Source organism: Phlebotomus papatasi, chromosome 1, assembly GCF_024763615.1.
Source record: "Phlebotomus papatasi isolate M1 chromosome 1, Ppap_2.1, whole genome shotgun sequence".
NCBI classification, from domain to species: Eukaryota; Metazoa; Arthropoda; class Insecta; order Diptera; family Psychodidae; genus Phlebotomus; species Phlebotomus papatasi.
Window position 1 is genome coordinate 54,406,579 of NC_077222.1, and position 13,320 is coordinate 54,419,898.

The 13,320-nt window shown below is 33.0% G+C and overlaps 1 protein-coding gene and 1 long non-coding RNA gene across 4 annotated transcripts in view; one reads left to right on the forward strand and one right to left on the reverse strand.

The window, feature by feature from the left end:
• Positions 1-303: 303 nt before the first annotated feature.
• On the reverse strand, positions 304-1,001 carry LOC129806974 (uncharacterized). Its single transcript, XR_008752217.1, has 2 exons — positions 943-1,001; positions 304-866 (listed from the first exon to the last, which is right to left on the reverse strand). It is a non-coding gene; the product is annotated as an uncharacterized LOC129806974 (long non-coding RNA).
• Positions 1,002-1,066: 65 nt separating this feature from the next.
• The window catches only part of LOC129806937 (proline dehydrogenase 1, mitochondrial), a 34,092-nt gene continuing 21,838 nt past the window's right edge, over positions 1,067-13,320 (forward strand). Inside the window, exon 1 of one of the 3 annotated variants that reach the window (XM_055855811.1) lies at positions 1,067-2,204. In XM_055855811.1, the coding sequence (XP_055711786.1) occupies positions 1,785-2,204 (420 nt within the window). In that variant the 5' untranslated portion in view covers positions 1,067-1,784. Of the gene's footprint in view, positions 2,205-13,092; positions 13,201-13,320 lie in introns of those variants that run through there. The other 2 variants (XM_055855819.1, XM_055855827.1) reach the window with 2 other exon arrangements.

Below are 13,320 nucleotides of genomic sequence, written 5' to 3' on the forward strand. Positions count from 1 at the left end.
TTGCAAACTTGCTCGTTAAAAGTTGTTTCAGATTTTGCTTTAATAAAGGTATAATTAAAAAATATGGCATCTTTCATCCAACTTTTTTTAAATTAAAATTTTAGATTTTTACGTGTTTACAATTAAAGATGCGCTGTGATTCAATTTTTAAGATGAAGGACGAAGTTTTCATTCTGGAAAACGCATGAGAAAAATTTTATACCATTCTACCAATCGCTTTTCTCCCCGGTTTTTAATTTCCTTTACAATTGTTTTAATAATTTTATCAATTTATCAAGGAATATTGGGAATTAAACAGAGTAGTTCAGGTGAACAAATATAATTTTTTATTTTATCTTTTCATTTGGAAAAGTGAGTAGCAAAATTCGCAGTGAAAATTATGCAAAAATTTTAGTGATTCTCGAACAGTGTTGCGATTTCTTTTCATTCCATCAAGTTCAATGAATAAGCAGAACATTTTAAATGTTTTGATATATTTTTGATTAACGATATTCTTCGAGGGTTTTGATGTGACAAAGAACGATGTAAGAACATTTTTATCTAATTTTTTTTGAAACACTTTGGATCTTCTCAAAATCACATTTCGTGCCTTTCGTGCTTGAGTCTTTAGCACCCCAAGCAGCATAAATCGACATAATTTTTTTCAGTCAAGTCAGAAGCAAGTTATAAAATTCTCAATGAAAATTTAAAATTTTATTGCTGATAAGAGCTCTATGGAGCGTGGTAAATTAACTGATAAGCTACCTTACTGCTCAGAAAACTTTTCATAAGTACCTCTCTGGTTGTGAATCCCTTCGAGGAGATTGCGTATGAGGGCTGGTCAGGTAGCATTCGGGTAGTGTGCTGCGTAGCCTGTTGATGAGTGTCTATAGTCGTGTTCAGAGGAAAGTAAAAAAATTAGTGAGATGAGGCAGCCGGCAATCCGAGAAGTATAACACATACAATCGCGCAGGCCAAAATTGCAGTCATCATCATTGCCAGTAGCTGTGTAGTATGCTTGGGTAGTGTGAGCTGAGGCGGAGGATGGGGCGAAAATTGCGCTGACGAGGGGAAACCCGTTTGTTCAATGCTCGGCATCGACTCATTCGTCGGTTGAGTATCGCAGTGTGCGCAGCAAAGTGAACTGAGACAGATCTCAATTTTTGTCGTGTGTTCTTTTATTCTCTGTGACCTGGAGAGAAGAATTGAATAAAAAAAAATCTAATCTACGGGTTTCTATAGCAAAGAGAAGAAGAATAAGGCATTTTAAATTGAGAAAAGCCATTTCATTAATTGACCACTGGAATTATTTCGCGGTTTTTTGCCCACTTTTTCTCGGTGATTCGGTGAGAAAGTTGAGCTCTGTGAGGCGTTCTGGAAAAAAATATATATAGGCACTCTCTTGAGGATTGTGTCATCAATCCCCATATTGCTTAAGAAGAAAAAAGTGATTTTTCCAAAGTGTTTCAGTGAAAATTCATAGATAGAACGCAGGAAAAGGCCAATTGTGGTTTTTTTCTCTGTTCCCAATTACGACTTGACTGCTCTTATATATATAATATCGTTTTTGTCGATCGACTCTCGGAAGAAAGTCTCTTGAGGCCCCCACCCAAGCACGAATACGGTTTTTTTATTTGGTGACCAAGAAGGAAAGCTCAAGAAGTTAAAGTTAAGTCGCTCCGCCAAGGAAGTTGTAGAGTGAGAAAGATAAACGTGGTGAAAAAGGGGAGAAAAAGAGAAAGAAGATATACCTGGTGCACTGTGTGAATAGGGCAGGAAATTATAGTCCTCCTGTGCACTGTGTAATGGCGTTTTTGCGATCGGCCGTTCGCTACAATCATCTCTTGTTCACGCGTAAAGTAACTGGGAAAGCGTCTGCCTTGGACTTCCTCTCTGGACAGTGTCTCAATGTCACCCCAGCTGTAACTCTGAGCTTATTCTCCATCCTCGAGCAGCGCACCATCCCTAAGGACATATTTGTTCGTCATCATAGCCAACGCAGGACTGGTCAGGTAGATTCTAAGCAGGATGTTCAGGGTGTTCGTACTAATTCGACAGTGGCTGCAGCGGGACACTTGGAGGAGCAGCCTCAGAGGGATCCCCTGGACGTAAAATTTTCCGATCCACATGCTGCATTCAAGAGTAAGACGACTTTTGAGCTCATCCGCGCCTACCTTGTCTACTTGACCTGCTCATCCAGCTATCTTGTGGAGCACAACATGCAGGTACACACTTTGAGGTGGTCCGTCCAGTGATTGCACCGCGTTCCCCGCCATTTGCCTTTCCATCTAGAACGTGTCTTCGATGGGGTGTTATGTAACCAAATCGACAACTCCACACAATTGTGTGATGACTCTGCACCCCGCTACCTCATCATTACTCATACAATCTCTTGTGTGAACAGCTTCTGTGGGCGACAGAACCATGGAAATTCTAAAAGGGGGAAGCATGCAATCAACAAATTGCGGCATCCATTTCGGCCGCCGAAAAACTCCTCCAAGTCTCACATTCCATAAACCTTTTCCATCGCGTGGGAGTGTCCATATAAAATAACCGAGACTACCGAGGCTCCCTCATAGCATTTCTGGCCCGGTTAAGAGGTGCACGGGGATGTCAGTGTGAAAATACTTTCGTCATCGATTTTTCCTCTTGTGCTTCAGTCCATGTGTGTGAGTGTGCTATGTACGGCGCACGACCTCTTTTTTTCCTTACCCACCGCGGTCCCCCATTCATCTCCGCGAGAAATCACACACATAGCTGAGGAAGCATAAAAAGAGGCGCCGCGTCTGCGCACATCCATGATCGTGATTGATGATGGCTGTGGGGTGTATGGAGCACGCACATTTCCCTCTTGCAATCGATAATGTTGACCGAGGGGTAGGGTACCCGGCCACCCACATTCACGTCACACATGATTTCAGTGAAATTTCGCGAACGTGAGACTCAAACAGCTCACATCTCAGCTGCCTCAACCAGAGGTGCATCGAGGTATTTTCGGAAAGACTCCCGTGTGTTGATTTTGGTGAAAGAGAAAGAGTTGGAATGTGGTCAGATGATAGACATTTTTTTTTTATATTTCTAAATAGGTTTATAATTTATTTTATTATATTGCGTGGAACTACTTCCTTTCGCCTTCTCAGTACTATTTTTCGCCAATTCCAAAATTATTCAAAATATATGAAAATTTGAAAACCAAGAAAACACTTTAAAGTAGTATTTACAACAAGTACAAAATTTGTACTAAGATTTTTATATTCTTTAAGCGTCATGTCAAAACTCATTTAAAACTGTTTTATTGATGTAAACAAGTGAATTTTTATTTCATACATATTCTAATCCCTAATATTTAAAGACTTATGATCTTTTATTAATAATCTTAATAAAAATTACCAGTATCGGTTAGTTAGGGTTGTCAATTTTAAGCCTAGGGAAACTCAATTTCAAAGGTATCTTTACACTATTTTATTTTAAAGAAATTAAATAACCTTTCATTCTTTATATTTAAACTCGTTTGGAGAAACCAAAATACAACGCATTACCATCAATTTCAGAAATTTGAGCATTCAACGGTATTCAGATCACAGTTTTAGTCATTTTTAGTCTATTTCTAGGTCTTAAAATTATAAACAAGTATTTGCAGCGATTTTTCAAGAACTGATAGATGGGTTACCCTTGACATAACAATCCTACGTAAAAACAATCTCATACATTTTGTCAGTTAAAAAATTAGAACAGTTAACCCATATGGATCCTTAGGTCTAAAGACAGTATTGCATTACATCGAGTGTCATAAATTGCTACTTGGGTTAATTCTTTAATTTATTTAAATTTAAAATTAGTTTAGCTTTTGATCTTTAGAAACTCTATCTTTTTATTTAAATTTGATCTAATTCTTAAGCTTCTTAAAAGAGAAATTAATTAACTTTTGTTTTTAGAAATTAAAAATTTACAAATTCGTAACCGATGCTTCACCAGAGTATTTTTTTGATATTTTGCTCAGCTTATGAAAACATTGTTCAAACGCCATTCAAATGACTTAGGCTTAAATTAGGTGAAAAAATGGTTATTTTTTAAGTAAAATATATGGTAATTCTTATTGTAATATTTACCTCATTGTGACATAGAGGTTATTCCGCCATTCGAAAATATAACGTGCGGATACTTAAAAAATGCCATGACTCTAAGTGATACAAAATAACATTATTCAGACTTCATTTTGTTACTTAGGCAATAATTACGTATTTTTTGTTACAACAAATATTTTCGGTCAGTGGATGTGTAATTTTAAGTTTATTTCATGCTTAAAGATATATAATATTCCTGATGATAATTGTACGAAACTTAGTAAAAAACAACAATTAGTAAATAACACAAAATTGATTAGAAATCCTTAATACTGTTTAACTTACCCTTTGCCAAGAATTTGTCATAATTATTCAAGATTTTCAATTTCCATATTAATTATCTAATCAAATATATGATTTTTGCAGACTATTCTTACAAATTTTTGTAGTTTTTGTAGTCTTTCTTATTTCGTTTATATCATATATAAGTTGGGATTTCTATAAGGTAAAGTACCCTTACTCGACCGGGTTCCTCTATTCGACCGGTGGATCAATTTTTGAATATTTGATGGTGAATTTCATCAATTTCTATGAATTTGTCACTGATTCGTATTATTTAAAGAATAATTGACCTATTAATGTTAGATCATACACAAAATATTATAGCAAATATAATTAAATTGAATAAATAAATCTACCGGTCGAATAGAGGAACCGGTCGAATAAAGGGTACTTTACCTTATTTTAGTTATATGTATTTTTTCTTAATTCTAATTAATAAAACTCCATTTCTTTATTTGCTTTGCAATCTATAAGAACGCCAGGTAAAATTAAACTTTTTTTCCTTTTTTTAAATGGTTCTACACCTTATGTTTATTTAAATAAAATAATGAAGTAAAAGAAATGAAATTGCAACAATAATAAGAAGAAATTTGAAAAATAATAAAAAAAATATATGAAAAAGTAGAATTTGGGCTGAAAAATTCAATATTCAAAGAAGAAACCCCTTTCAGAACACATCACACCGGAAACCGACCACAATCCGTACCAAAAATATTCCCTCGGTATTATTTTCAGTTTTTCTGACTCTTAATAATATTTACTAATAGTATTTAGCTTATATTAATGATTATTAAAAGATTAAATCAGTTTTAGAATGTGGGGCTACTTTTGCATTTTTTTCCAAAAAGCTAATTTTTGACTCATCCTCAAATTATAAATTTTGTAGCTCATGTATTTTCTCAAATCTTGTTTAAAACTGTTCTTAAGTTTATATATGAAACTATTTCAGTCAATAGAACTGGATATTACAGCGTTTTCCCGGTCCAAATCACGTGTATTTAAGTTTACGAAGGGTGTATTTAATGTTTTGGCCATTAGTGTATTATAATTATATTATAATTATATATAATATATTATAATTAAAAAAAATGATTTAGATTTGCTCTTGAAAAATGTTACTTATCGTTAATTGCTATAAGAAGTGTTTTCAATTTTATCCTGCCTTTGTTAGAGATCTTGCAAAAAATTAAGGCAACGGCATAGGTCCTGATTGGTATTTTCTTGGAGTACTGACCTATAGACTCTAAACTTCTAAGTGAGAAGTACACTCTTAGAAAAATTTAGACCCAACTACCTCATATACAATTATGGAAACTATAAAATATAGTAAGCATAGACCCATCCATATATTTAGCTAAGGTAACTAAGTTAAATAGTTGACCAATATTAGTTACAGTATCTTTTTCATTTAGTTATCATAACTAAATTAGATTAGTATCGGGTACTATAACACATAATGCACATAATAGTTCCAGTAACTATATAAATGTGGTTAATACCCATCTTATTGGCTTTAATAACAATATCATATTAGTTGTGGTTACTATATAGCTCGAAAAAGCTTCAACACATAAGTAAAAAACCACTCTTTACTATTGAAAAAGTTGTCAGAACTTTATGGAAATAGGGTAAAGTGTATAATTTGGAATTAGTGTTATAAGTTGGACAATTCGCCGGTACAAGTTGGACATGGCTTTTTTCTTGATAAATATAGTACAAAATTTGTTTTGAAGCACAAGGAACCAAATTATAAAACTAAAGCATTAAAAATATACAAATAAAAATGAAGTACTAAATTTATCAAGACAAAAAGCGCTGTTCAAATTGTACCATTGTCCAACTTGTACCACTGTCCAACTTGTACCACTTTACCCTATAGGCTCATCAATTTGCATTAGTTGTGAGAACTAAAAGGAATTAGTCACCAATATTAGTTGGGATATCCAGTTGTTGATCTCCAACTTCAGTAGTAAAAAGAATTAGGAAACTAAAAAGTAAAATATCTGCAACATTTTGCTAAGTTAAAAATTCTCCTTATATCTTCAATAGAATATTTTCTATCTTACTGATATCTTGATCTGCCACGTGCTCCAACTCTAATCTCAAGTTTTTGAAATTTATCCCAGACGTCGGACAATAAAAAAACTCATACTTTCATAGTGTGGCTTGTGATAGTAAGAAAAAAAAAACATAAAATTTCTCACGTGAGATCTCTTTTCTTGAGCATTTTCATCATGTTTCACGATCTATTTTCGCTTTGGAGGACAAAATACCCAGAGCACGTGTTACTAATACATTTTCGTCGATTATTTCTTGTTGAAAAAGTATTCTATGATGATTTTTATTTCTTTATATCTTTAATATTCATACTTGCGCAATTCTTCAGACAGTCTCGCATGTCTAGGTGATTTTTTTTTCTCCATTCTTTCAGTTAATATCTTGAAAGATTTACTCTACAAATTACAGACTGTAGAAGAGTCAACTGACACAGTGCTAATTTAACTTGGAAATTGTTTCATATATTGCACTAAAATGATTTACAATTTACAGAAATTGTTTGTTCTGCGAGAGGCACCTTTTATGTAAGAGTTCTTGCATCACTTCTTGCGGATTTTACTTATGGTTGCCTCCTGATTCTTTTTTTTTCTTGGGTGCTTGCCTAAATCCGTTTTGCTAAGATATGTCTAATTAGCTTAGTGCAGTCGCATGTGCTCAAATATAGTGATAATCTTAATGACTTTACTTGCAAAATTTATCTCTGAACATATTCAAGGAGTTTGCAGAGAGATTAATCTATGATTTTTTTTTCTGGGATATTAGGATAACGTCTTATGAACCACCTGCCCATGTTTTAATCTATTTTGATGAGCCCTATTTCAACTTGCAACATTGTTAAAATTCAGAGGGTGTTACATGATTCTAAGGAAGAACCTTGAATTATTGTAAGTTGTTGTGACTAATTAACGATCGTATAATTATTTTCACGATTATATATTTTATAAGAGGGGCCACTTAAACAAGTTTTAGTGCATATATCTGTTTTAAGATGACTCTGTCGAATGGAGAATTTTGAGAAGCCAAAGAAGCACATTCTGAAATGGTCAGAAAGTGCATTCATCCTCGGTTTTTATTTTTTTTAATGTATATTTTCTTTGATTCCGTCTATTTGCATTTTTACGCTGTGTATAAATCTGTCTGATGGGAACATGTCTCGAGTTCTCTACCACGCGGGATATTTTTAATCGGCAACAAAAACAGCCCGCACAAAAGATTGTCATGGAAAATTCTTTCAATGCCAAATCAATAAGTGGATAAAAGTTGAATGAATGGGCCTCTCCCCGTGTGTGTCTGGTATATAAGGTCCAAAAACTTCATGTTATCTAAATGGGTGCAATTATCACCTTTCCCATCGTTAAGAATTCAACTTTTTCTCGCGCACGCAGACGCATCGAGTGGTATTTTTGTTTAATTGCATTGCTGGTAGCCTCGAGGAAAATTCCTTAAAGACATTACATATATAAAATCTATTTTTATAATACAATTTTTCCATTGGACACACCCCCAAAATTACGTTGGTTTGGTTATTTCCCAATTGCGACTCTGCCGTGAGTTCAAAAATATTCAAAATGATTCCCCGTGGAAGTTTTCTTTTTTTTTGTATTTTCTAGCTTAAGTTAGTCACGCAAAAGTTGACTTTCCCTCCCCTTCTTACACCTCTTTTTTGCCATTTTATATGGAAATCTCCAATATGGGAGAAGCAGTTGGAGGAGACACGGCAAAAAATTGCCGTCTGGCTACACCGGTAAAATTGTACCTGTGCCGGCTTCGTGGAAACAGAAATGTTTCATCAGAAACACATGATTGTGATTCAAGAACGTGGCATGTTTTTTTTTCTTCTTTGCGCGGGCAATAAATACCCAAAAAAAATAAGACTCAGCATCTCAGGGAGTGGAATATATTTAATAAAAAGAAATTTATATTTAGCCAAAGTATTAGCACTTCTTGCAGAGGTGAAAATGAGATGAATTCGGAACAAATTGTCAGTCGATTTTGGCTGGTCAGTGATTAACACCAAATTCAAATATTTAGCCATAGCTAAATAATTATGTCTGTTTCTTAATGCTATGGGAGAAGCCAATGTCAAGAGATTTCTGTATATAAGCGTAGAGAGATCGTGTGTATTTGGGACATCTCCAAATTGACGACTAATTGGTATAAAGGAGACATCGAGTCCAAAAGATCATTAAGTTCTGTGACCTCGGGCACTTTAGTTCACAATGTATTTTGAGGGGGTGGGGATAATCATTTGGAATAGTTTTAGCGTGCCAATAGAGTTGGATTAAATTGATGTATACTATTTGCAAAAGTGGACTATTATGATGATTTGAGTGATATTGAATGGGATTACACGAGAAAACCACGTAATTGGTGGTGTTGTGCAGGGGCTAGGCTCTTCTCGTCGTTTTAATTAAATGACCTTTAAGAATAATTTTCTATGGCAATTTATTTTTTTTGTCGCTATAAGGGAAGAATTTTGTGTAGCAAAATGCCAAAATTGTATCAGTGTACCAAATTCAAATAGGCTTGTATAACTCCATAAAAAATGCATTAAGAATTTAATGCAGAATTGCTAAAGTTTAATTTAAGGGGTTTGTGGGGCTTACAATTTTCCTAAAGAAATATATCTTCTTATAATAATAATAAAAATAATGCTGGCGCAACATTCCATGAAGGAACAAGGCCTTCCCGCAAGGGGATTTTCTAGATATGCATTATTATTTTTTCTTGTACGGGATGAGATTGTCAGTCCCATGCCCCGTGGAATCAAGTGCAGTGAAGCTCACTGGATGCAATCCGAACATCTTTAACGCCAGAAAAATTCCTGGTGACCTAAAAAGGCGATTCAAATTCGAACCCGGGACACTTGCATCATAGAGCGAGTGCTCTACCATTTGACCCATCGAGTGCCCTTTGTTATATCTTCTTTCTTTCTTATATCTTTGCATAATGGTACTTACATGTCAAGAATATTTTCTCAAAGTTCGCAAAGGCCATGCGAAATTAAACTCTGCATGTGATAGAGCATTAAGAAATTTCTATGGGTTACCCATAGGAAACGTTAACGTTAATTGCATTTTCTTAAATTCAATTTTTGATATCATTTAATCAAGATTTTTAAGAGCGATTTCATTAAAATTTTACAAACATTTTCTAAACAGAATAATTTTTAGTACTTGGACGATGGATTTTTTTTTTAAACCCCTTAGTCACAACTTATTTTACAAGACGAAAAATTGTGTCACACAATCAAAAGTGTAATTTTTGTATTAAATTCTCCCAAAAATCCAAAATCATTTTTTTTTTAGATCTATCGTTCGCGAATTTATAGTTCATCTGCTTACAGAAAATATTTGTTTTTTGTCTTCTAATGAATCTACTATATGAGGAAACGTGATCACCGCAAACATTGTTTTTTTTTTCAACATTGTCTTCAGAAATCTAGTCCTAATGGCAGAATTTTTAAAATTTTAAAAGTGAAGTTTTTGAAAAATATACTTTTAGTCTTAGACTTTTATATGTTAATTTCGTTGTGTTAAAAAAAAATTGCCGCTTAGTTTTCGAGACCCACTTAACTTCGGACTTCTTATTGTATTTTCTATGATCCTCTTAATTTTGAGAAAAGTTAGGACATTTTGCCTTTATTAACGTCTCGTTCTAACTTATAGTGTAGGGCCCATTTTTGTTTAGAGGACAGTTTGTCCTAAGTATTTTTAAATAAATTGAATTGAATTGAACATTTAAATTAAATATTTAATTTCAAATTTAAAGAACTCGTAACTTAGATACTATACCTCAAAATTACTTTAGCATCATTTACCGTTTACCGGTTCAACCGATTTGAACCGATTCATAAATCTCAAAAAGATTCCCCAAAATAGTTTTAAAAGTAATAGAATTGATTTTCAGATAAAAATTATTTTTCGGTTATGAACCGGTTCATTACCGATTCAAGTGGAAGGTGGAAATTTGGGGGGGGGGGTGAAAAAATCGAGGGATTATATATACTGCTCTCTCCGTGGAGTTCGAGCAGTCAAATTTCCTATTCTGAGTTAATAAAACTTCATTATAATTGCAAGGTAACTTTAAATTCGTAAGTAGTCACATGAGCCACATCATAAAAAGATCTTTAAGTCGTTACAAAGGATTTTGAGACTAAAAAAGTATTCTTTATTTTTAATACATAATTACAGAATTATTTTATTAAAGATTTGTAGTAAGATAAAATAAAATAACGTTTTAATAAAAATTTTCAAAAAAAAACTGTTCATACTTGATTTTTGGAGACTCCTACGGAAAAGAACTATCCTTGTAGTTGTTAGCATATAATTCATAATAGTTTTATCTACAATTAAAAAAAATATATTTTCTGTTTATGGCTGAGAATTCCCCGATTTTAATTAGAGGACTTTGAAAAGTCAAAATTTTATTTTTTCGAAAGATTTTATTCAAAAATCCATCACTTTTGATTAAACTTGCACTACTTTGCCTTGTAAAATCAAATTTTTAAAATATGATTTTGAATGAAAATGGTGACTAAAGTTTCCGCTTTTTACACGCTGTAATTAATAATGACAATTCCTTAAGGTTCTTTATCATAGAACTATATTCTGATTGAATTTAAATTCGGGAAAATAATCATACAATGTTCTAAAAGAAGATTTTTATAATCCATATATATGTAAACCTCTTGAAATTAAATACAAATTAAAAGTTTAATATTACCATTTCAGCTTAGTAATTATGAAATTGGTTTCGTTTTTGTTTAAAGCTTCATTTAAAGATTTTTTGAGGGACACTCAACTCCATGCATCAAACATTCGTGATGCAAGTTGGCTCGGGTTCAAATTCCCTAATACGAGCTTCAGACCTAAATCTTAGCTATCTGGCTTAACTCCTCTAATTCCTCATCAAGCATGTTTTTTTTAGGATATTGTTTTTAAGGATGGAATATTAAGACTAAAGGATTTATTAGATTTTGAAAAATCAATAAAATTGCTTGTTATTAAGATTTTTGAGACTTTCGGGAACTGGGCTAAACCTCCAGTCTGAAGCCGGCATAAGACACCAGGAATTTTTCTGGCATTTTAGGTGTTTGAATTGCATCCCATGAGCTTTACTGCACTTGATTTTTACTAGGCATGGGACTGACAATACTATCTTTGAAAGAAAAATAATATTATGTGATCCGAAATACTTGCTTGCGAGAAGATCTAATTTCTTTATAGAGCGTTGTATCATAATTATTTTATTATTTAAAGATATTTTAGACTTTTGGAGAATTTGAAATTGGAGAATACGAAATTCAAAATTCAATGTAAATCTGAAAAATAGAAGGATTACATATTTAATAGTTTGTTTCAATACAGGTATATTGTGGAACCTTCAAAACAAGCCGTCTCTATAAATTCGATCGTTGGCGAATCATTAAAAGTCCTGCCCCTAATAAATAAGTCACACCCCTTAGAGTTTCTTATTATAATTTTTTAATTTAATAAGTTTATTTAAAAATTGTAAATTATTTTAGTTGCGGTAACGAATACACACTTTTTTAATAATTAACTTGGTATAAATGAATAGGCGGAAGTAGGGCACCTTTGAAATTGGGATTGTTGCCCTATACGGGCTTCAGACCTAAGGCTTGGCCATATGGCTTAACTTCTTTAATATCTTATCAGTCAAGATTTTTTGGAAAATTTTCAATTAGGATTGGATTATTAAGGGGAAATGACCTATTACATTTTGAAAAATCAATAAAATCGGTTACTGTTTAAGGTTTTGAGACCCTCGGGAACTGGGCTAAACCTCTAATCTGAAGACGGTCCTATATTTAAGTAGAACAGAGCCATATCATAATGTAATTTAGCTTCTCAATCTGTTTGTGCAGCTAAATTATATCACGACAAGGCTCAATTTTATTTAAAAATAGGTGAAAAATCACATTTTCAAAGGTGCCCCACGCACCCCTATATTTATTTTAACAGAAATTGAAAAGGAATCTAATAAGTTTTTTATTCGTTTTAGGGTCCCTATGCTATCCTTACAACTTTAAGATGTTTAGAACTTATCAGAATACATATTTTATGTTAGTCTGTTATCTATAGATATATTTTGATATTTAGTTAATATTGAGTTAAAGCTATGCAGAAGACACCAAAATTCAATCGAAAATAGCAAAAAGGCAAAATGGAAGGCAGATTGTCGCGCGTGTTCAATCACTGGAAGTTATATCCATTAATCACAAAGTGTTGAGTAATCATTTCATTGCCCTAAGCATCTTAAATGCAAATGTGTACGTTAAATTTAAGAGAATCGTTTGGTTTACATAAAATTGTTTGCTTGTACAGACTGTGGTATTGTCAAGGCTCTTTAGTTGTGTCACTCTATTTGATTGAACTTGAGCTTGACTCTTTGGAGGAACTTTTGCTGAGAGTTGCTCTCCAAACTACGAAGAGTGATGTTGGGCATTATGCAACAGTTTTATTTCTTGTTTTGCAAATAAGCCAAAGATAAATAATATTGCAATTTATTTATTTTTTGCACCAAGGAAATATCACAGCAATTTCAATTGATTTTATACCACACGAAACAATGAGCAAACAAAATATAATATTCTATTTTGAGTTGTGTATGTTAGAATATTAAGTGATGGTTACATGGTAAAATTCATGGTTATTTTTGTACGAGAGTTTTAGTGGTTTTGGCGGGCTTCAGAGGGATGGGCTTTAAACAGCTCGTGCAATCACCGAAAATTTGAGTAATAATTTTCATTTTACAATCAATCCCTTTTTTGTTTAAGGAAAAAGAAATGTATTATATCTTATGTAAGTTTATTTAATTCAAAAAGACTTACCACTTTTTTCTATCTCTCTTTTTT